Source organism: Hyla sarda, chromosome 3 (genome assembly GCF_029499605.1).
Source record: "Hyla sarda isolate aHylSar1 chromosome 3, aHylSar1.hap1, whole genome shotgun sequence".
Classification (NCBI taxonomy): Eukaryota; Metazoa; Chordata; class Amphibia; order Anura; family Hylidae; genus Hyla; species Hyla sarda.
Window position 1 is genome coordinate 157,870,167 of NC_079191.1, and position 25,140 is coordinate 157,895,306.

Genomic DNA, 25,140 nt, shown 5'->3' on the forward strand with positions numbered 1-25,140 from the left:
GTATTTTTACGTCCTTTACATGACCGCGAGCATCGGAGCGGCTGGTCCCGGCTGCTAATCGCAGCCAGGAACCCGGCGGTAATGGCTGACATCCACGATCACGCAGATGTCTGCCATTAACCCCTCAGATGCCGTGATCAATACAGATCACCGCATCTGCGGCAGTTCGGTCAGAAATATGGATGATTGGATCGTCCGCAGCGATCCGGTCATCCAGAACTGTGCACGGAGGTCCCAACACCTGCCCCTGTTGCCTTCCATGGGTCTTCTGCTCTGCTCTAAGATCAAGCAGACCAGAGCAGAAGATCACCGATAACACAAATCAGTGCTATGCCCTATGCATAGCACTAAACAGTATTAGCAATCAAAGGATTGCTATAAATAGTCTCCTATGGAGACATAAAAAGTGTTAAAAAAAAGCAATATGTAAAATGTCCTTTTTTCCCATTTTATCCCCATAAAGTGTAAAACAAATTATTAATACACATATTTGGTATCGCCGGATGCGTAAATGTCCGAACTATTAAAATATGTTATTGATCCTGTACGGTGAACTGCGTGAACCTTAAAAAAATGTATTAAAGTTTTATATAAACACAAATTTGGTATCAATAAAAACGTACAGATCATGGCGCTATAAAATGAGCCCTCATACTGCTGGTTATACGGAAAAATGAGAAAGTTAAAGGTCGTCAAAAGGATTTTAAACATACTAATTTGATTAAAAGGCTTGCGATTTTTTTAACGCAACATTAATAGAAATGTATGTAATCATGGGTAACATTTAATCGTACTGACCCACAAAATAAAGAACACGTCCTTTTTACCGTAAAAACTTAACCTTCCAACATTTGAAAAATTATTTTTAATTTCCCCACACAAATAGAATTGTTTTGGTATTTTATGGTAAAATGAATGATGTCATTACGCAGGACAACTGGTCGCACAAAAAAACAAGCCCTCATACTGGTCTGTGGATGAAAATATAAAAGAGTTACGATTTTTAGAAGACAAAACAAAAATTCAAAAATAAAATTGGCCTGGTCCTTAAGGTCAAAATAGGCCTGGCCTTTAAGGGGTTAAAGGGGTAGTCCAGTGGAAAACAATTTTTTAATTCAACTGGTGCCAGAAAGTTAAACAGATTTGTAAATTAATTCTATATAAAAATCTTAATCCTTCCAGTACTTAGCTGCTGTATGCTCCACAGGAACTTCTTTTCTTTTTGAATTTATTTTCTTTCTGACCACAGTGCTCTCTGCTGACACCTCTGTCCATATCAGGAACTGTCCGGAGCAGGAGCAAATGTCCTTAGCCAAGCTAATCTGCTCTGTACAGTTCCTCACATGGACAGGTGTCAGCAGAGAGCACTGTGGTCAGACAGAAAAAAATCAAAAAGAAAAGAACTTCCTCTGTAGTATACAGCAGCTGATAAGTACTGGAAGAATTAAGAGATTTTCAAATAGATGTAATTTAAAAATCTGTTTAACTTCTTGGCACCAGTTGGAGTACCCCTTTAACCCCCTAAGGACCAGGCCCATTTTATTTTAGCATTTTTGTTTTTTCCTCCTTGCCTTCTAAGAAACTCTTTTATATTTCCATCCACAGACCCATATGAGGGCTTGTTTTTTTTGTGTCACCAATTTTACTTTTTAATGACATCACTTATTTTACCATAAAATATATGGCGCAACCAAACAAATATTATCTACATGGGAAAATTAAAAAGAAAACCGCAATTTAGCAAATTGTGGAAGGTTTGTTTTTACGCTGTACACTTTCCGGTAAAAAGGACATGTTTTCTTTATTCTGTGGGTCAATACGATTAAACTGATACCCATGTTATATGCCTTTTTATAATTGTAGCGCTTTATTACTATAACAAAATTAGAAAGTTTGAAATTGCCCTAATTTGACCACCTACAAGTTTGTAATTTTTCTGTATACGGGGCGGTACGAGGGCTCATTTTTTGTGCCGTGATCTGTAGTTTTTATTGGTACCATGTTTGCTTATATATTACTATTTATACATTTTCTATACATTTTTTGGGGAATAAAATGTAACAAAAAAGCAGCAATTTTGGATTTTTTTTTACATTTACACCATTCACCGTACAGGATAATTAATATATTTTAATAGTTCAGACTTTTACGCACATGGCCATATCAGATTTCAAATATCAATGTTTATTCATTTATAAAAAAAATGTTATGCTTTTTTTTTTTTTAAAGGATGGGAAAAACGGATGATTTACATTTCTTAAAAAGGATGGTAAAATGGGAAAAACAGATTATTTAAATTTTTATTGGGAGAGGGGATTTTTCAAATTTTTTTTTACACTTTAATAGTCCCATAGGGGACTATTTTTAGCAATAATTTGATTGCTAATACTGTTCAGTATTGGGCATAGCACTGATCAGTGTTATCGGCTATCTTCTGCTCTGGTCTGCTCGATCTCAGACCAGAGCAGAAGACCCAAGGAGACGGCTGGAGGCAGGTGAGGGGACCTCCGTCCGCCATGCTGGATGATCGGATCCCCGCGACAGCACTGCGGATGATCCAATCAGCCATTTAAAGTACCACACTGCCGCAGATGCCATGAACTGTATTGATCATGGCATCTGAGGGGTTAATGGCGGGACCCTGGCTGCTGATAGCAGCCGCGACCTGCCTTGAGCACCAATCCAGTGCTCGCAGTCATGGTGGAGCATAAATGAACATCATGGTGCGTTAAGTACCACCACACTATGACGTACATACTTCCATTGTCGTTAAGGGATGTTTGGAAACTACCCAATAATGTACAAAAATTGTACTGAAAATTTTATACCTCAGCATTTTTTGCTTTCGGAAACGTTCCTCTAACAAATAAAAAAAATCTTTTTGACAAATTGCTTTTAATAAGCTTTCCTTTATGTTAATCTTATTCCATTCAGACAATTTAAATTTTTTTTAAGGCAGTCTTTACTTTCAAGGCATATTTCTTTTAATTTTCTATCAACACTTACATCTTTGGTTTACTCATATGTTTACCTTTTTCAACATTCTCAATTTTGTTTTTTACTAAATTTTACAAATAACTTCACTGGGAACAACCAACATCTTTTCACACATTACATGTACAATATCCACCTCTGAAGGACTTTTATATTTCTTTCCACTGTTTCAATTGGCAACTCTCCCTTTGGGGCCATGTTTTCTTTCAAACAGCCAAGTCTAACAGCCCAGTAAGGTCTGTAAGCATTTTACAATTTAGTTGCAGACCAATCTGCATTGTTATACTTGTGCTGATATTTGTTTTAGAAATAATAATTACAAAGTCATTCCATAATTTTCTCTCTCTACTTAATTAGAAAAAAAAAAACACATGTCAAGTATTAAAATATTTTATGAAGCCAGAATGTTAAGCTATTAAACACTGTTTTATGACATCTCCGATCTGTGCATTTGCTACCAAAAAAAAAAAAAAAAAAAAGAAAACAAGGGGAGCAACCTCTAGGTGTAGTGATTCCATTATTTTTTGCCAGGAGTTTAATATAAATAATTCAAGAACATGTTAAAGATTTTTAAATACAGATACAAGATTAAGGAATTGGAAATATCACACGCTTCTTTATTTGAGAGAGAGACGAAGACAGAGAGAGACGAAGACAGAAAGCGAGAGAGAGAGAGAGACACAGAGAGAGAAACAGAGACAAAGAGAGGAAAAAAAAAAAAAAAAGAGAAAAGTTGTCCCAACAAAGGGAGCTACATTAAATCACAACTCAAGGCAGATCCAGTTATTGGGAGAGAAAATGTACAACCTGTTGCTGTGTAAACATAATATTAAGAATTTACCCTTTCAAGTGTAATTTCTTCATATTCATAATCTGTATCAGTTCCATTCACCTGTAATATACAAAACATTTAAGCATGGTTGTGACAGAATAACATTTTAGAAATCTAAAGTAAGATCAAATAAAACCAATCATTCCACATGACTTACAATCAGCTGTAAACTTTAGTCCTGAGCTTTACTGTCAAGTTAACATGGTATGTTCACATATGATCGATTTGCCATAACTTCCACAGCTAATGTGCAGAAAGCTGCAGGGAAATCTGCATCAAATCATGTTGATCTTGATAGATCTTTTGTTATGGACTTCCTTTTCAAAGAACCCCTCCTCTAGAAATCAGAGCACATTCACCTACCCATACCCTGGCAGCCCCATAATGAGGCTTAACTTGTTCCTAGCCAGGTTCTGGTTTCAAGCGTTGTATGTCCATGTAATCTCTGCAGCAGTCACATGTTGACAAGATGTCACATTTGTATCATACCATAGACTTTATTAAAAGGAAAAAAAATCCCCCAAAAACTATAGAAATACCATCCGAAGTTCTGTTGGTGAAACCACTTTACAATTTTCCTTCTAAAATCACAAACTTGCCCGAAAACACAACAAAAGTCATCACTCAAAAGAAATACAATCAGTAATACTGCTGCAATTCTGTCTGGTCTACCATTGTGAGAAGGAGATGTGATACTGCACAAATTTCTAATGAAACCACTGGGAAAACATCCAAATGATATTATACTTCACAAATACTAAAAATTTAATGGACAGCTTTGTTTATAAAGAAATAAACAGCAAGGAGATGGCTGGGAAGCCATTAGCCTGCCAATAGTCAGCAGCTAATTATTTGCCTCTTTGTTTGGCCGGCTGTGTTAGTGAACAGCATACTTTATCCTAACCTGGTGGATTTTTGTTTTATTTTTTAGGGAACTGCTTCACTTATATATGCAGATATATGCAGAGTTCACATGAGAAATGCACAAGTAGCATAGCTCTGCAATGTGGAATATAGTTTACTTAAGTGGACACATTTAAAAAAATAATTTTTGACATGTCTAAGAGACATGTCAAAGGTTTTGATCGGTCATGGTCAGTGCTGAACAAGCTTAGAGACTTTGCTCATGTGGAGAAGAGTACCGTCCATGCAGCACGGCTGCCAGCCAAAAGAGTCTGCAGTAGAGCTGGGAGACCTGCCTTCCTCTGTGGATGGTGTAAAGGAGCCGGATCCACATTAAAGATCTTAATGACAGGGATAGCATTTTGTCGATACGCTTTAGTCTGTACACCTGTTCTTTGACTTCTGTTTATGGTCATGTTGACCATGTTTTCCTGATTTAAGCTTATACTCTTGTGCATTATGTATGCTATAATAAAAGCTTCATGGTTCGACAGACATTAGTATGATCACTGAAGTCAGTAGAGACTGAGTGCCAGATGCTGATAGCAGCCATCACTCACAGTCTATAAAAGGAGCATAGCTCCTGCTCTCACTTCACAGCTTTATTGCACAGAGACCAATACATGTATTGGGTTCTGCGTTAAGGCAGAGGCGGCCGCACAGTACATGTACGGCAAGTGTTGCTTAAGGGATAAAGAGGCAGTGTCATTACGAAAAACTTTTTAGATCTAGTTCTACTAATAAGATGACTTTTTTAAATATACATTTATAAAAAAAAAAAAATTTTACATTAAAAATCAAAAATGAAAATAGCCACCACTAGGGGTCATCTGTCTTTATGCAGACAGACAACTCTGTATTTTGCAGCATACTGAATACCGGCCATAAAATGTGTTGGTATCCAGTATAGGAGATCACCTTTACATCACTACAGCCTTCAGCTGTTCCTAAACTACAACTCCCCTGATGGGAGTTGTGGTTTTGCAACAACTGGGAGTACAATCTTTGTAAAACTGTTTTAGAGCTGTGTATTCTCCAGCTGTGTGCCTCCAGCTCTTGCAAAACTACAGACATAGGATGTGTGGGCATGCTGGGAGTTGTAGTTTTGCAACAGGTAAAAGCAACATTGCTCTAACACTGTGCTTTATAAACACTGCAGCTCCAGCTGTTGCACTGAAAAACTACAACTCCCAGCATGCTTGAACAGCCAAAGCCTCCTCTGACTCCTGAATGATAAATCAGCTGATCAGACTAACAGGAGTCAGTAAAAGCTGAATGACACTCATAGTGACAGCTAAGTTGATTAGCTTCCAGCTTTACTAGGAACAGATAGAACAGCCAAGCTGCTCCCAGACTCAGAGCAGATGAGTCATCCACAGTGAAGAGATATGGACATGCCCCTCCACAAGGCAGAAAGACAATGCAAGTGAGCAACATATAAATGCTATTTGTTAGAGATATATAAGTCCTAGAAACAAAAACATACATTATCAGAATTAGGTACTGAGTAACATATCACTTTTTTTTTTTTTGCACTATGACAGGTACGCTTTAAGATTCCTTTCTGTCACATGAAACCTATGGGCCTCTTTATTCACTCCTCCATTTCACCTCATATGGTTCATAATACATCGACACTCTGGTATGGTTGCTCCAGAAACTCTGATATGGCGTCCCTTCCTAAAATGTCATTGTACATTAGGGACTTTAAAAATTCCAGACCAGCTTTGGATTTTTCACCAAAATAACTACTTGGAGGTTCCCATCTGCTGGTGTGGATACGCAGAAGGAGGTTGTCCGCATCTCAAAAAGGATACATTTAGGCATGACGTGGAGTTGGTAGATAAGTGTTCAGAACTAAAAGCTACATATGTAACAGGCCCCACGGACACTCATAGAATTGAATGGTTCTCTATGAGTAGGCAGTATATTTTGTATATGAATGAAAAGATGAACTGAAAGCTTTTCTTTACAAAACACTTATTTTGAACAAAAACAGTCAAGTAAACTCCTCGGCCTTGTGGCTAGGCAAAAAGTCTGCTTTCCCTGTTCTGAAACTCAAAGCCTTTAATATAAATGCAGACATGTCACAGCAATTCTCTCTTGCTTCTATGAAGACCTATATGGAACGCATAAAAAAAAAAAAAAAGAGCGGATCCAGCTCAAACGTGAAAAATTTACTGTTTATTCCAACATGACGATACACTAAAGAACAAGAAGACATTAATGACGTGTTTCAAGCGCTCAGTCATACATTAATAAAGAGGAAACATGGGTATTGATAGGTGGAGCAATCACACTGGGTCACGTGCCACAAATGGGATATTAGCCCATTACATATGTTACAACTGTCCAAAAAACAAATATACCTAAAATAAAAACTAGCACTATTTGTTTAGAAGTATAAAAAAACACCAATAATATCAAAGTTTAAAGGAGTAGTCCGGCGCGCACTTTTCTTATTTTATCCGGTCCGGGCTACAAAAAAAAAACAAAAAAAACAAAAATTTCTCTTACCTGCCAACGCGCCCCAGGTGCTCCGGTACAGGTGTTCGGGCGCTGGGCTGTTTGCTTCTTACTTCCTGTCAGCCTATCACTGGCCGAGGTGGGACATCGCTGCGGCCGGTTATAGGCTGAAGCTCCGTGTGACGTGCCGGGCTAACAGGAAGTAAGAAGCAAACAGCCTGGCGACCGAACACCTGTACCGGAGCTCCTGGGGCACGTTGGAAGGTAAGAGAAAGTTTGTTTTCTTTTTTTTTTTGCAGCCTGGACCGGAAAAAAATAAAAGCGTGCGCCGGACTACTCCTTTAAAAGATAAGGGTTATTAAAGCGGTACTCCCCTGGAAAACATTTTTTTATTTTAATTTTATTTAAATCAACTGGTGACAGAAAGTTCAACAGATTTGTAAATAAAAAAATGTATATCTTAATCCTTCCAGTACTTATCAGCTGCTGTATACAGAGTAAGTTGTATTTCTTTCTGGAGTTCTTTTCTGCCTAACCACAGTGCTCTCTGCTGACACCTCTGTCCATTTTAGGAACTGTCCAGGGTAGGAGCAAATCCCCATAGCAAACCTCTCCTGCTCTGGACAGTTCCTAAAATAGACTGAGGTGTTAGCAGGGAGCACTGTGGTCAGACAGAAAGGAAATTCAAAAAGAAAAGAACTTCCTGTGGAGAATATAGCAGCTGATAACTACTGGAAGGATTATGATTTTTAAATAGTACAAAATCATATAAAATATTACACAAATAATAACTAATGAAAAATAATATATACTATAGACACTAAAACAATAAATTGTGCAATAATGAGATTCTTGTGTAAATCGCACATACCGCACACCAATGAGGACGAGCAGACGAACAAAAAATACAGCACTGGACAGGTGGAGTAAAATCTCAAAACTTTATTTTTTTCTTTAAAAGTGCAGTAACAGGTACGTACAAAGAAGCAGAGCTCAGGCTTGACGTGTTTCGTGGTGTCCAACTTTGTCAAAAGCATACTGCCAGTGTTACACACAACGTTAAATTAGAGCACATCTAACCAACTGATGAAGATCAGCTGAGAGCACACAATTAGAACAATGGATAACACAGGTGCATTACTACTCATGAAACAGGTGGTTAAAATGAACCCCTAAAATAACTTTGAATTTACATAGAGACACAATCTGGAATAAATAAATATATATATATATATATATATATATATATATATACAAACAACAAAAAACGTGCACCCATATTCTTGTAATATATATATATATATATATATATATATATATATATATATATATATATATATACACACACACACACACACACACACACACACACACACACACACACACACACCGTATATACTCGAGTATAAGCCGAGTTTTTCAGCACGATTTTTCGTGCTGAAAACACCCCCCTCGGCTTATACTCGAGTGAACTCTCCACCCGCAGTGGTCTTTTCAACCTGCGGACCTCCAGAGGTTTCAAAACTACAACTCCCAGCAAGCCCGGGCAGCCATCGGCTGTCCGGGCTTGCTGGGAGTTGTAGTTTTGAAACCTCCGGAGGTCCGCAGGTTGAAGACCACTGCGGCCTTCGACATCATCCAGCCCCCTCTCACCCCCTTTAGTTCTGTACAGTACTCACCTCCGCTCGGCGCTGGTCCGGTCCTGCAGGACTGTCCGGAGAGGAGGTGGTCCGGTGGGATAGTGGTTCCGGGCTGCTATCTTCACCGGGGAGGCCTCTTCTAAGCGCTTCGGGCCCGGCCCCAGAATAGTCACGCTGCCTTGATAACGACGCAGAGGTACGTTCATTGCCAACGTACTTCTGCGTCATTGTCAAGGCAACGCCTCTATTCCGGGCCGGAAGCGTGGAGAAGAGGCGCCCCCCAGTGAAGATAGCAGCCCGGAACCACTATGCCACCGGACCACCTCCTCACCGGACAGTCCTGCAGGACCGGACCAGCGCCGAGCGGAGGTGAGTACTGTACAGAACTAAAGGGGGGTGAGAGGGGGCTGGATGATGTCGAGGGCCGCAGTGGTCTTCAACATGCGGACCTCCGGAGGTTTCAAAACTACAACTCCCAGCAAGCCCGGACAGCCGATGGCTGCCCGGGCTTGCTGGGAGTTGTAGTTTTGAAACCTCTGGAGGTCCGCAGGTTAAAGACCACTGCAGGCGGATGATGACAAGAGGATGATGAAGGGGGGGGTGTGTGGGATGATGAAGTGGGGGGTGTGTGGGATGATGAAGGGGGGGTGTGTGGGATGATGAAGGGGGTGTGTGGGATGATGAAGGGGGGTGTGTGGGATGATGAAGGGGGGTGTGTGGGATGATGACAAGGGGATGATGAAGGGGGTGGGGATGATGACAAGGGGATGATGAAGGGGGGTGGGGATGATGAAGGGGGGTGTGGGATGATGATGAAGGGGGGTGGGGATGATGAAGGGGGGTGTGGGATGATGAAGGGGGGTGTGGGATGATGATGAAGGGGGGTGGGGATGATGAAGGGGGGTGTGGGATGATGACAGGTGATGATGAGGGTCTGGATGATGACAGGGGGTGATGATGATGAGGATGTTAATGACGGGGGTCTGGATGATGACAGGGGGGGGGATGATGTATTTCCCACCCTAGGCTTATACTCGAGTCAATCCCTTTTTTTTTTTTTTTTTTTTTTTTTTTTTTTTTTTTTTTTGGGATTTTGGGTTGAAATTAGGGGACTCGGCTTATACTCTGGTCGGCTTATACTCGAGTATATACGGTAAACCAAATGTACATAATTTTCATAAGCCTCAGGATAGTGTCTCATGATGTACATATAATAATACCACAAGAGTATTAACTAAAACAAAAGAAAAAACATGAAAAGACAAAAAAACGCAGATGCAGTAGTGTGAACAACAGTCAAAATAATAATCACTAGGTGATTGGATATTTGAAAAACCCTGACTAAAATTACTCTGTCTTTTATTAGAGACACCAAACACCTTCTGGGCAATCTTGCAACCGTATCCTGGACCGACGAGCTTAAGTGGGGCACGTGTGATGTCACTGCCCTTTACTCTTCTATTCCCATGGGAGAGGGCCTCTCTGCATTACAGTATTTTTTGGATCACTACAGTACCTACTCACACTCACTAAAGGAGTTTTTGTTTATGGCGGTGGAGTTTCTACTCACTAATAATTTTTTTGTGTTTGACGGACAATTCTATATGCAAACGAGGGGGGCATATGATGTTTTCATTGAATATTTAAATCAAAATGCCATGAACTTGAGTTTCACATCATGTTATGGACCTAATGAAATTTCATTTCTTGATGTGATCCTCACCAGCCAAGATGGATCTGTAGTGGACAAACCGTGCAGAAAACCCATAGCTGGTAACACTAGTTTGCTGAAAAAATCATGTCATCTGAAACATGTAACCAATAATATCCCTTATGGAGAATTTCATAGACTAAGAAGGAATTGTTCAGATATAGACACAACAATAAAGCCAAAAAACTTACAGATCATCTTCTCCAACGGGGTTATTAAAAACAAAATATTGAAAGTGCTAAGACTAGAGCCTTGTCCTTGACCCGACAGAAACTAATCTCAGAATCTAATCTAATCAAAACACCAGACAAGTGCAAACAGAACGAGAAAAAACTTTTTTTTATTACATCCTACAATAGACAGTTCACGCAAATTAAACTGTGCAACATTATATTCCTATTCTAGAAAAAGATACTATTTTGAAACAGATCTTGAATGAAGGGGTAAACTGTGCATTCAAAAAAGCTCCCTCTTTGGGTAAGCTCCTTTACCCCAGTGAATTTAAAGGAGATATCCAGTGGTGAAAAACGTATCCCCTATCCTAAGGATAGGGGATAAGTTTTAGATCGTTTCTGACCGCTGGGGCCCCCCCGCAATCTCCTGTACTGGGCCCCAGCAGCCCGCGGGAAGGGGCGTGGTGACACCGCACAATACAACTCTTGGACCCCCCCGCGATCTGAAACTTATCCCCTATCCTTAGGATAGTCTATACGTTTTTCACCACTGGACTACTACCCCTTGAACTCATCACAGCCTATAGCTTCTCATTGGCTAACCTGCAAGGATAATTACAAATGTGCTAAAACACGATGTATTAAAGGGGTACTCCGCCCCTAGACATCTTATCCCCTATCCAAAGCATAGGGGATAAGATGTTAGATCGCCGGGGTCCCGCTCCTGGGGACCCCGGGGATCGCTGCTGCAGCACCCCGCTATCATTACTGCGCAGAGCGAGTTCGCTCTGCACGTAATGACGGGCAATACAGGGGCCGGAGCATCGTTACGTCACGGCTCCGCCCCTCGTGATGTCACGGCCCGCCCCCGTCAATACAAGTCTATGGGAGGGGGCGTGGCGGTCATCACGCCCCCTGCCATAGACTTGCATTAAGGGGACGGGCCGTGATGTCATGAGGGGCGGGGCCATGACGTCACGCTGCTCCGTCCCCTGTATCGCCCGTCATTACGCACAGAGCGAACTCGCTCTGTGCAGTAATGATGGCGGGGTGCCGCAGTGGCGATCCCCGGGGTCCCCAGCATTGGGACCGTGGCGATCTAACATCTTATCCCCTATCCTTTGGATACGGGATAAGATGCCAGGGGCGGAGTACCCCTTTAACTGTACATATATGGCTAGAACCTCAGAATTCATTTCATACACTACAGGGAAAATATACGCCCACAAGAATTGTATCAATTGTAATACAAAGGGAGTTGTATACCTAGGAGCCTGTCCCACCTGTAGAAAAACAGTACGTGTTGTGTACAGTAAGTTCTCTGAAGTCTCGTGTGAGAACACATATTTCTGACATTACCAACAATGCTGTGGGGGTGTCAGCTCTCACGTGACATTTCAGAGAATGCCACAGAGGTGACACCGCCAGCTTGGAAATACAGGGCATTAAAAAAGTTTTTTTGCATAACACAGAGGTGGTGACTTTCACAGAAAACTTTTTGTTTTGGGAAGGAGACAACCAGATGGTCTTAATTTACGCGTTGATCTAATCCTCACATAATAATCCCAGAAATTTTGGACCCACTGAACTTGCAGTTTTTGAACATGCCCAGTGATTATTATTTTGGTTGTTGTTCACACTACTGCAACTGCGTTTTTTTGCCTTTTCATGTTTTTTTTTTGTTCTAGTGAATATACTCTTGTGGTATTATATGTACATCATGAGACACTATCTAGCCCGAGGGTTATGAAAATTATGTACATTTGGTATATATATGTATTTTTACTCTAATTTTACTCTAATTTAACGTTGTGTGTAACACTGGCAGTATACTTTTGACAAAGTGGGACACCACGAAACACGTCAAGCCTGAGCTCTGCTTCTTTGTACGTACCTGTTACTGCACTTTTAAAGAAAATAAAGTTTTGAGATTTTACTCCACCTGCCAAGTACTGATTTTTCCTTTGTTCGTATCCTGCCTCCACTGCACCGTGGTTTCCGTACGCTTGGACTGCTTCAGAGTTAGAGGGTGAGCTGGACTTTATCTCTAAAAATATATATGTTCAATAATGTTAAATAACATCTTTGCGTCTGTTCATACCCAGAGGTGCACGTGTAGCTAATTTAAAAATCCAAAAGATCTCCCTATTGAGGAGTTTTTTCTTATGGTCTCCACCTCTCTTGGATGGATTAACTCTTTCAATAGCTGTAAATAATAAAGTAGAAAAATTGCCATGATGTTTTTCAGCACAGTGTTTAATATATTTTATTTAGATTTTTTTGTATTGAAACCTCGCACATTATTTCATAGATCTGGCTATAGATTTATATATTTTATGAGGTTTCTACATTCTAACGTAGTCAAATTCTGTATATCCAGTCTCCCTTTGATTTCTGTGCCTTTTTAGACCTTAAAGGGGTACTCCGGCGCTTAGACATCCTATCCCTTGTCCAAAGGATAGGGGATAAGATGCCTGATCGCGGGGGTCCCGCCAGTTGAAATCAGTCCCCGGAGCATGTTCGCTCCGGGTCTGATTACCGGCGACCACGGGGCAGGCGGCGTGTGACATCATGCCTCCGCCCCCGTGTGACTGCACCTCAATACAAGCCTATGGGAGGGGGCGTGACAGAATTATCAGCTGCGCTGTCCCCACATCATGTTACCCACAAGCGCTCCTCCTCCTGCTCATCCTCCTATGAGTTGCGGGGCGCCGGTGCTAGAAATCTATACTGAACTATAAATAACGTTGCCCGGGCTGCAAAAACAAACAAACTTTAACTCACCTTCCGATGTTCCCCATTACCGGCCTCACTGTCCCTCCGCTGTGGTTCTGGGGATGGGAACGTCACAAAGCCGTCAGCCTACCAACGGCTGCAGCGATGTTCCGCCTCGGCCACATATAGTCTGAGCCCACTGTCATGTAAGGAGCAGGCCGGCTTCATACATGACAGTGCGCTCAGCCTATCACCGGCTGCACCGATTACAGCAAGAGCACCGCAGCGCAGAACAGTGAAGACGGTACCAGAGCAACGGGGAAACGTAGGCAGGTTAGTTAAAGTTTATTTTGTTTATTTTTGCAGCCCGGGAAACGTTATTTGCAGTACAGTACAGATTTCTAGTGCCGGCGGCCCGCAACTCATAGGAGGATGAGTAGATGAGCGCTTGCGGGTGACATGATGTGGGGACAGATGTGGGGGGTGTTGGAAGAGAAGCGGCGCCCAGGACAGGGGGGAGGTAAACCGTTAAATACTGTGGAACCGCCATCACTTACAAAAATGCTGTGATACACATTTTTGCTCATACCGCCCAGCTCTAGGTTCAATGATGTTCTGGGGTTGTTTTGCTGCCTCTGGCACTAGGTGCCTTGAATGTGTGCAAGGCATCATGAAATCTGAGGATTACCAATGGATTTTGGGTCGCACTGTACAGACCAGTGTAAGAAAGCTGGGTTTGCGTCCGAGATCTTGGGTCTTCCAGCAGGACAATGACCCCAAACATACATCAAAAAGCACCAAGAAATGGATGGCAACAAAGCGCTGGAGAGTTCTGAAGTGGCCAGCAATGAGTCCAGATCTAAATCTCATTGAACACCTGTGGAGAGATCTTAAAATTGCTGATGGTAAAAGGCACCCTTCCAATAAGAGAACTAGAGCAGTTTGCAAAGTAGTCCAACATTCCGGCTGAGAGGTGTAAGAAGCTTATTGATGGTTATAGGAAGTGACTGATTTCAGTAGTTTTTTCCAAAGGGTGTTCAACTAAATATAAAGTTAAGAATGCCAATAAAGGGGTCTGAACAGTGATCTCCAAACTGTGGACATCCAGATGTTGCAAAACTACAACTTCCAGCATACTGGAAGTTATAGTTTTGTAACATCTGGAGGATCATTTGGGAGACCACTGGTCTGGAATATAGGACACAGCCTGACCTCCATCTGGCGACACAGCCTGACCTCCATCTGGCGACACAGCCTGACCTCCATCTGGCGACACAGCCTGACCTCCATCTGGCGACACAGCCTGAGCTCCATCTGGCGACACAGCCTGAGCTCCATCTGGCGACACAGCCTGAGCTCCATCTGGCGACACAGCCTGAGCTCCATCTGGCGACACAGCCTGAGCTCCATCTGGCGACACAGCCTGAGCTCCATCTGGCGACACAGCCTGAGCTCCATCTGGCGACACAGCCTGAGCTCCATCTGGCGACACAGCCTGAGCTCCATCTGGCGACACAGCCTGAGCTCCATCTGGCGACACAGCCTGAGCTCCATCTGGCGACACAGCCTGAGCTCCATCTGGCGACACAGCCTGAGCTCCATCTGGCGACACAGCCTGAGCTCCATCTGGCGACACAGCCTGAGCTTTTTCTTTTCACAATTGCAATTCATCGGCTTCTTCTGAAGAAGTGAGACATATATTTCACAACACATAATGCCGCTCTTTGCGGAGTCCTAGATTTGCAGCTAATAAGTTTTAACTGATGGCATTTACAGTGCATTGGCAAGCATGGGGTTAAACAGCTACATTCCCCCAAGCTATGCAGTAATTACATTGGCTGTAATGAAGACATATGTTACAGCTAATGGCTGTGGACTTCGTAAGGGGCCTATGAATAGCGGAGGGACACTTCCTGGCAAGATATTAATGATGTTATTAGCCAGACCACCATTGTCGGCTTGTCAAAGCAAATGCTATCACCTGCTCCGCTGTGATGGAAGAGAGCGTTTTATAAGGCAGGACAAATAGCCCTGACCCCTGCAGTTTCCAGTGCCCCTGGAGTTAGGATTTCAATATTTTTGGCCATGGAGGTGGCAAATTGCAGCTGTCCTCCCACATTTGACCTTGGTAACAGGAAGAGAATTGGGAGTTTAAGGAAAGGAAGGTTCAAAAAAAAAAATGAACAACGTTTCTGTGTGACTTAAAAGTAGTTATTTAGCCTTTCAGCAGGTTTTATGACATACGTCTACATTCCAGAAATTTCTAGTTCGTCATTTTTTTAAACTTTTCGGCTACAAACACCAATTTAACACAGTCATGATTGTTGGAGTTATTTCAGGAGTCATCACCAAAAATTCTCAACAAGTATGTTCCATATGAAAGAGGCCTGCTAAGAGCTTGTTCCCATTGCCGTTGTAGTCCAATAAATGGAGAGTGGAGAAAAAAAATCTGTGCATTTTCTTTTATACTGCTTGGCTTTGGTAAAATACCAGATTACAGTCAGACCCAATTTGGGTCAATGGGATTCATTGGGACCTGTTTGTGTCAGTTGGCACGTTTTTGGTCTGTTCAGCGCAATAAAAAATAAAATAAAAAAAAGAGCTGAAAGGACCAGAACAGGACAGAGCATAATGGCAGTGTGAACACAGCCTTAGTAGATTTCTTGATTGTACAATCTGACTGATAATCCCTTATAGTAAGAAAAAGTAGGATAATGTTGGCTCATCCACAGCCTACATGTTCTTATAACTTCCAGGTCAATATCAATTATCACAGCAAATGAAATGGAAGTGTCTAAAATCAAAATTTTGTTTTGATTCCATAGTTAAAATCCACCAGCAAGTACGGTAGGTAGTATGGGTAAAATGGAAGAAATATGGCAATCCACTCAAATGGTATTGGTAATTACAGCCAGCGCTCCCTACACATTTCTGCTGCCTAATTCGACAGCATCCTCAGGGGAGGCAGAACCTACAATCACCACAAATGTAAAAACAATACAGATCTCAAGTTAAGAACAATAGAACAAAATATCCGCTTGGTATTTGTAGAGTCCTGTCTACAATTGCCCGCAGTTTAGGTAATCAAATCAATGAACTTGGGTCAAGAATGGCATCTGAGAATGTAGATTTAGTGGCTGTTACTGAGACATGGCTTAATGAAAGTAATGACTGGGACATATCCATACCAGGATACTCTTTATAAAGAAGAGAACAAGAAGGCAAGAAAGGAGGAGAAGTGGCCCTATATGTGAAAGATAGCATAAAATCTAACCTAATACAAGTTAGTGAGGCAAACAGAGTCCGTTTGGGTTACGTTGCAGTTTGGTAATCAGACAGTAACTCATGTAGGTGTGATATATAGACCACCTGGCCAAGATAAAGAAGTAGATTTACTAGTTGAAGAAATAACTTCTTTCATGGTCATTTTAGCTATCATTATGAGAGGCTTGGATCTTCTGGATATAAACTGGAAAAACAATATAGCTAGTTCTGCCAGTAGTACAGATATTCTAAATTCCCTACTGGAATTATCTCTACAACAAGTGGTTGAGGAGCCAACACAGAGGGAGGCCATTTGGATTTGGTATTCACAAATGGGGATTTGGTATATGATGTTATTGTAGGCGAAAGCTTGGGATCTAGTGATCACCAGTCAGTGTGGTTTAATATAAGAACAGTGAAGGAGTCACACCACACAAAAAAAAAAGTTTTAGATGTTAAAAAAATAGACTTTCCAAAAATGAGATTCATCATAAATGAGTCCCTATCAGACTGGAACGGATTACATGGAGTCCAGGAGAAATTGGACTACTTAAAAGACGCATTACTGAAGGCAACAGAAAACTGCATTAGACTTGTCAGTAAAAGCAGGAAAAGGAAGAGACCACTGTGGTACTCAGCAGAAGTGGCCAAAATCATAAAAAGCTAGCATTTAGTAATTATAAAACAACCCAGGGCAATGAAGATAGGGAAATCTACAAGACTGGGCAGAAAGAGGCCAAGCAAGTTATAAGAACTTCTAAAGTGCAGGCAGAAAAAAAACTACCGTATATACTCGAGTATAAGCAGAGTTTTTCAGCACGATTTTTCGTGCTGAAAACACCCCCCTCGGCTTATACTCGAGTGAACTCTCCGTCCTCAGTGGTCTTCAACCTGCGGACCTCCAGATGTTTTAAAATTACAACTCCCAGCAAGCCCGGGCATGCTGGGAGTTGTAGTTTTGAAACATCTGGAGGTGCGCAGGGTGAAGACCACTGCGGCCTTAGTCATCATCCATCATCATTTCGCGTTTGATGAGCTGGATCCGCTTTTTTGCCTTGATACATTGGTGTTGTCCTGCACCTGGATCCGCGCTCTGATCGCCTCGGGCGGGGTGAGCTGGATGCACTGCCTCTCTCTGCAACTATATGGTACCCAGGCTCAACCGGATTGTAACCTGTTAAATACTTGGACGCATATCAATCCCCCTATCTGTCAGACAAGTCTTGTAGATTTCTGAAGGCAGATCTCACTCACCGCAGAGGCATTAAAGGCTATGTCAGACATGGTCATGGGAAAGTATCCTGGGCCTGAAAGCCTGCCATTAGAGATTTACCTTCAGTATGCAAAGATACTTCTATTGGCTTTGCAGACCATGAACACTGCTGCATTTCATGAGGAGGCTTTCCCAGAAACACTATGAAGCCACAAATTTGGTACTACTGAAAAAAGATCACTTGGAGTGTGCATCTTATATGCCTATTTAAAAATTTTGACTAAAATTATTGCTTAAAGAAGTAGTCTCATGAAAAAAATATATATAAACTTTTCCCCTATCCGCAGGATAGGGGATTAGTTTTTGATTGCAGGGGGTCAGAGCGCTGGAGCCCCGGTGATCTCCTGTACGGGCGCTCTGCTCTCCCTTGGAGCGGCACATCACGCCCCCTCCATATATCTCTATGGGAGAGCCATTCAGCTATCCTCGGCTCTATCATAGAGATATATGGAGGGGGCTTAGTGGCCACCGCTTCAAACGGGGGTAATGACACACCCCTCCTGTGGAGAGCAGAGGGCAAGTACAGGAGATAGTGTGGGGGGGGGGAGGGGGCAGCACTCGAACGCCCCCCCCCCCCCCAATCTTATCCCCTAACCTGCGGATAGGGCATCAGTTTTTATTTCCATGAGACTACTCCTTTAAAGGGGTACTCCGCCCCTAGACATATCACCTATCCAAAGGATAGGGGATAAGATGTCAGATCACCGGGGTCCCGCTGCTGGGGACCCCGGGGATCGCTGCTGCAGCACCCCGCTATCATTACTGCGCAGAGCGAGTTCGCTCTGCACGTAATGACGGGCAATACAGGGGCCGGAGCATCGTTACATCACGGCCCCGCCCCTCATGACGTCACGGCCCGCCCCATCAATACAAGTCTATGGGAGGGGGCGTGGCGGTCGTCATGCCCCCTGCCATAGACTTGCATTAAGGGGATGGGCCGTGATGTTATGAGGGGCGGAGCCATGATGTCACGCTGCTCCGGCCCCTGTATCGCCCGTCATTACGCACAGAGCGAACTCGCTCTGTGCAGTAATGATGGCGGGGTGCCGCAGCGGCGATCCCCGGGGTCCCCAGCAGCGGGACCGCGGCGATCTAAAATCTTATCCCCTATCCTTTGTATAGGGGATAAGATGCCAGGGGCGGAGTACCCCTTTAAGTATTCGCTAACTGGCTCAACCGTGTTATTGTTTCTAATATTCCTCATGATCAGTGCGATTTCATGCCAGGAAAGTTGACCTCTGATAACATCTGTAGACTGCAGTTTCCAATACATGTGGGTACTGCTCTCGATGGAAACTAGGCTCTTGCTGCATTGGATGCAGCCCTTTTTATCAGAAGGTTGTCAATACTACCCCTAGGTCTGACTTTTGGCACTTCATTTAGGCACAAATATATATATATATATGTATATCTATATACACACACACACATACATACATACATATACATATATATATATATTGTAGTTTTGGAGAGATGTTGTACAGCTGGTTTCCACTATAGTGTCCCACTCTCTCTCCCAAATGATCTGCGCATCTGTCTTTTTTGGCATTTTGTCAGACAAAAAAGTAGGCCCCATTACACTCGAATTTTTATAAGGCAGGTGGTCTTTTTGGCGAGGAAGAAGAAAGCGTTAGATGGATGGACCAATATGCCCCAGCCCTAACTAAATAGAAACACAAATTGTTTTTAAGTTTGACTACATTTGCGAAGCTTTGTGTACTTCACCCCTATAACACTGTGCCATGAATACATTATGACTTACGTACTCTTCTTTGTCACAAAACTCTGTATATTTAATTTTTCTGTACTTGCATTTGTGGATATCAGTGTGTACATGTACCATGTGGGCTATTTTTTGTTAGGTATATGTGCGGGTGTGGTGTTGCTCTAGTACTCTAGTTTCTTTTATTGTTCTTGCCAGTGGTTACAATGTACAAAAGTACTACTGGAAAATCAATGTTCCTCTGGATTTCTCTCTGTACTGACTGATTTCAAATTTTTTTTTTTTTTTTTTTTTTTTTACTTTTTAATAAATTATTTATAAAAATCATCCCAGTGTGTCCACCAGATAGTTCTAAGGGTATATATTTTGCCTTTTTCATCCACTATTCTTATGTGATATAATAGGTTTTTTTTCCTGTGTGGGGCATCCCGTTCATTGATATTTTTCTAGATAGACACTTTTTAAGTGGTATTTATACTATCCTGGAATTGGTGTTGTACAATATTGATATATGCCATGAATCAGCACTTTGCAATTATGTATGGTTGGCTTACATTTGGAGATGCACTCCAAATGCAGATGCATATCAAGCATTTTATATGTACCTCTCTCCCATGCCTGTTTAACCATTTTTGGTTATTTGTATTCATGAACTAATGTTTAGATATTCATGATGTAAATTTATGTACATTTTCCTGCTAATAGGCATTCTGGGTTGTCGCTTTTATGTTATATTGTACGCCCTCCTAGCATGAGTTTTATCTAAATTTTTGCAATTAAGATTAAGTGACTCCTCTTTACATTTTTGGGTTTGGTTGGTGATTTATGGAGGGTCACATTACTGTGCCTACACGCACCTACATGCAGCTTATATGATATTTTTTTAACAATTATTTACCTACAATGTTTATACACACTGCCCCATTCTTCCCATCAAAACGTCAGACATAAAAACAGAACCCACTCTAAGTCAATGTGGTCCCTCAGGCAAAGGTAATGTCAGCTGTCCAGCACTGCATGGTTTCTGTTGTAAAGAAAGTCATGATGGCTGTGTGAACAGAGCCATAAAATGAAACAAAAGTTCCCAGAAAACTTACATAAGGTGGAGAGTCCAAGTTATCTGTATTTACAATCACAGGTGGGGGATTTGCCTAGAAAGAAAGAGAAAGTATAGATGTTTAACATAAAATAAATATATAAAAGCAATAGTGCAGTATAGAAAATGCATATTGTAGATGAAGGCTCTTATAAAGTGTGAAAAAAACAGAAACCTGTTTTAGGACCCATGTATGGATTGTTTTACACTACAGTTGCAGACTGTAGCAGTGTTTTTGCAGCAAATGTACCACCCTAAATACCCAAAACACTTCACTAAAATAAACCTCTAAAATGTAAGTGTAGCTTCAAAGTAAAGTATATGAGGAGGATACTTATTAATTGCCTAAAAATAGTCAGAACAGGATCATAAGGATCTTTGACTGTGGCATTAATAACCCAAACTCGCAGCAGTGTGACAAAAGTTCTAAAAAACACTTAAGTTCTACTATTTCGTACTTTCTGGACTATAAAACACAGCTGAAGCCGATCAGAAAACGCACTCAAAAGTAGAAACAAAGTCTGTTCATTAAACCCACACATCTCTTTTAGATGTAGTAAATAATTAATTAAAAACAAAGTATAATATCCAGTGAACTTATCTTAAAAAAAACTTTTTACAATGTATCACCTAGATATCTTTATTTTACTGATAAGAGCCAGATACTGAAACATTTACTTTTTTCTGACTTTAAAATGTTTTACATTATTATAGTGGCAACAATCTTGCCTAAGCTGTTTTTAGTGTCATTTAGGGTACATTCCCACACAGCGTATTTGCTGCTGTGTATTTTATTTTCTCTGTTGAAGTCAATGGGTAGGAAAATACGCAGCACCAAATACGCAGCAAATACACAGCAAAATACGCCACGTGGGAATGCACCCTTTGAGTTATGCTTTACAGCAAGCCCCATAGACATAGGCAATAGACTGGACAAGATCCTATTCACATGAATTGGAGATGGTTTTGGCATGCTATGTAACATGTCCAGAGGTCATTTTACAGGGAGGGCAGGCTGAGCTGTGAGCAAGAGCTATTGTGAGGATTGTGTCTAATCTATTGGCATCACGTTTTCCTGTAATCCTGTCTGTGATCATAAGGAGGAGACTGCTGGAAAGTGACCTGAACAGGATGGGTCAGTTTATTATTAGACCTTGTTGTCAGAGTAAAAAAAACTGCCAAACTTTAGGAATTTGTTTATTTATTAATTTTTTTTTATAATATAGGAGCATATGAAAAAGACCCACCAAAAATAAATGCTTAACATAAAAACTAGGTTTAAACAATAGGTAATTTTCTGAGGACACATTTGCTTAAAATATTTGAAAACAAAAGAATTTTATGGAGCTGAAACAGCATGCATTAACCCCTTAACGACGCAGGACGTAAATGTACTTCCTGGTGAGCTGGTACTTAACGCACCTGGACATACATTTACGTCCTATGCATAACCGCGAGCATCGCTCCGATGCTCGCGGCATGCGCGGAAGGTCCCGGCTGCTGAAAAAAAAATTGCTGCTTTTTTATAACATTTTATTCCCCAAAAAAATATTTAAAAACATTTATTAAAAGTTTTATATGAGCAAATATGATATCAATAAAAAGTACAGATCATGGCACAAAAAATTAGCCCTCACACCGCCGCTTATACGGAAAAATGAAAAAGTTATAGGTCTTCAAAATAGGGGGATTTTAAACGTAATAATTTGGTTAAACAGTTTGCGATTTTTTCTAAGCGCAACAGTAATAGAAAAGTAAATAATCATGGGTATCATTTTAATCGTATTGACCCAAAGAATAAAGAACACTTCCTTTTTACCGTAAACTGTATGGCGTGAAAACGAAACCTTATAAAATTTGCAAAATTGCGGTTTTCTTTTTAATTTCCCACACAAATAGTATTTTTTTTTTGTTGCACCATACATTTTATGGTCAAGTGATGGCATTACAAAGGACAACTGGTCACGCAAAAAACAAGCCCTCATACTAGTCTGTGGATGAAAATATAAAAGTTATGATTTTTTTAAGGCGAGGAGGAAAAAACGAAAATTTAAAAATAAAATTGTCCTTAAAAGGGGTACTCCGGTGAAAATTTTTTTTTAATTCAACTTGTGCCAGAAAGTTAAACAGATTTGCTAATTACTTCTATTAAAAAATCTTAATCCTTCCTGTACTTATTAGCTGCTGAATACTACAGTGGAAATTCTTTTCCGTTTGAAACACAGAGCTGTCTGCTGACATCATGAGCACAGTGCTCTCTGCTGACATCTCTGTCCATTTAAGGAACTGTCCAGAGTAAAAGGAAATCCCCCAGCAAACATATGCTGCTCTGGACAGTTCCTAAAATGGACAGAGATGTCAGCAGAGAGCACTGTGCTCATGATGTCAGCAGACAGCTCTGTGTTTCAAAAAGAAAAGAATTTCCGCTGTAGTATTCAGCAGCTAATAAGTACAGGAAGGATTAAGATTTTTTAATAGAAGCAATTTACAAATCTTTTTAACTTTCTGGCACCAGTTGATTTAAAAAAAAAAAAAAAGTTTTTCACCGGAGTACCCCTTTAAGGCTTAAATGGGCAGCGTCCTTAAGGGGTTTAAGGGGGTACTCCAGTGGAACACTTTTTTTTATTTATTTTTTTTATCAACTGGTGCCAGAAAGTTAAACAGATTTGCAAAATACTTCTGTTAAAAAATCTTAATCCTTCCAGTACTTATTAGCTGCTGAATACTACAGAGGAAATTATTTTCTTTTTGGAGCACAGTGCTCTCTGCTGACGTCTCTGTCCATTTTAGGAACTATCCAGAGCAGCATATGTTTGCTATGGGGATTTTCTCCTACTCTGGACAGTTCTTAGAAAGGACAGAGATGTCCGCAAAGAGCACTGTGCTCGTGATGTCAGCAGAGAGCTCTGTGCTCCAAAAAGAAAATAATTTCCTCTGTAGTATTTAGCAGCTAATAAGTACTGGAAGGATTAAGATTTTTTAATAGAAGTATTTTGCAAATCTGCTTAACTTTCTGGCACCAATTGATTTAAACAGTTGTTGTTTTAGAAAAACATGACAACAAGACACTAAATGTAAGATATGCAAAATGCAGCTCGTCAGCCGACAACAATTGCTCCCAACGCCACCATACAAATGCTTGGCCACACATCAATTTTTTTTCTTCAACTTAACCCCTTGGGGACCAAGCTCATTTTGACCTTAAAGCGTACCCGTCAGATCACTCAAAAAAAACCAAAACTGTTATTTGTTGCTCAGCATCTCATCCTGATCATGTGCATGTACTTTGTATGTGTCTGTGACCTACATTTCTCTCAGAAGTAGCTTTATTTCTGAAATACCTTCATTTTGTCCACCAGAAGCAGGGGGCGGGTACTCAATGTGATAGCCACTCCCCCTCCCTCACCTCAGTCCAGTGCTTCCCAACCAGGGTGCCTCCAGTTGTTGCAAAACTACAGCTCCCAGCATACCCACACATCATTTGGCTGTGCAGGCATGCTGGGAGTTTTAGTTTTGAAAAAGCTGGAGTATATGATTGTAGTCCCCCTTTATTACACACACACACACACACACACACACACACACACACACACACACACACACACTGGCTTCATATATTCTTACACATACACATTAGATAGACACACCGATATACACATATACACATATATCCACACACACACACAGTGACACTTACTTTTTTGTCTGCAATGTGTTTCTGTGTGAGAGTCGGCAGCAGTCTTTCTGCCCCTCCCCCTCCCCTTCACAGGAGTCTCTGCAGTGTGTACAGCCCCTCCAAAACGTCCCGGAGTCCAGGACGAAGCAGTGTAGACAAAAGCACTGAATGCATTCCAGAAGGCAGGGGGGGGGGGGGGGGGGCAGTTCTTGGAATGGCTTTTTTTACAACCTATGTTTTTACAACATATCAAAAGTTTTTATAACTGACAGTGCCTATTTAAGTCACGCCCTCTCCCATAGACTTGCATTGAGGGGGCGGGGCGTGCCGCCATGAGGTAGCGGGGCTATGACGTCACAAGCTCCTGGCGCCGTCTCCAGCATTCATAACAGTTTGTTCCAAACATTGAGCAGTGGAGTACCCCTTTAAGGACCAGGTCAATTTTCAGTTTTGCACTTTAGTTTTCTCCTCCTCCCCTTCTAAAAATCATAACACTTTCTATTTTGCACCTATAGACCCATATAAGGGCTTGTTTTTTTGCATCACCAATTGTACTTTGTATAGACATATACAATAGCAAACAAGAATCCTGCACTCACCGCTCAGTACAAGACTCGAAGGTCCTATTCGGCCCAGCAGGGGACCAGGACTGCAGAGATGCGCGAGTGCTC

The 25,140-nt window shown here is 41.4% G+C and overlaps 1 protein-coding gene across 25 annotated transcripts in view; it reads right to left on the bottom strand.

Annotated features, from left to right (window-relative positions):
* The window catches only part of DLG1 (discs large MAGUK scaffold protein 1), a 296,709-nt gene that overhangs the window by 72,799 nt on the left and 198,770 nt on the right, over window positions 1-25,140 (bottom strand). For all 25 annotated transcript variants that reach the window (XM_056565340.1, XM_056565338.1, XM_056565345.1 and 22 more), the window contains 2 exons: window positions 20,795-20,848; window positions 3,836-3,886 (listed from right to left, as the gene is read on the bottom strand). In XM_056565340.1, coding sequence (XP_056421315.1) covers window positions 3,836-3,886; window positions 20,795-20,848 — 105 coding nt within the window. The remainder of the gene's footprint in view (window positions 1-3,835; window positions 3,887-20,794; window positions 20,849-25,140) is intronic.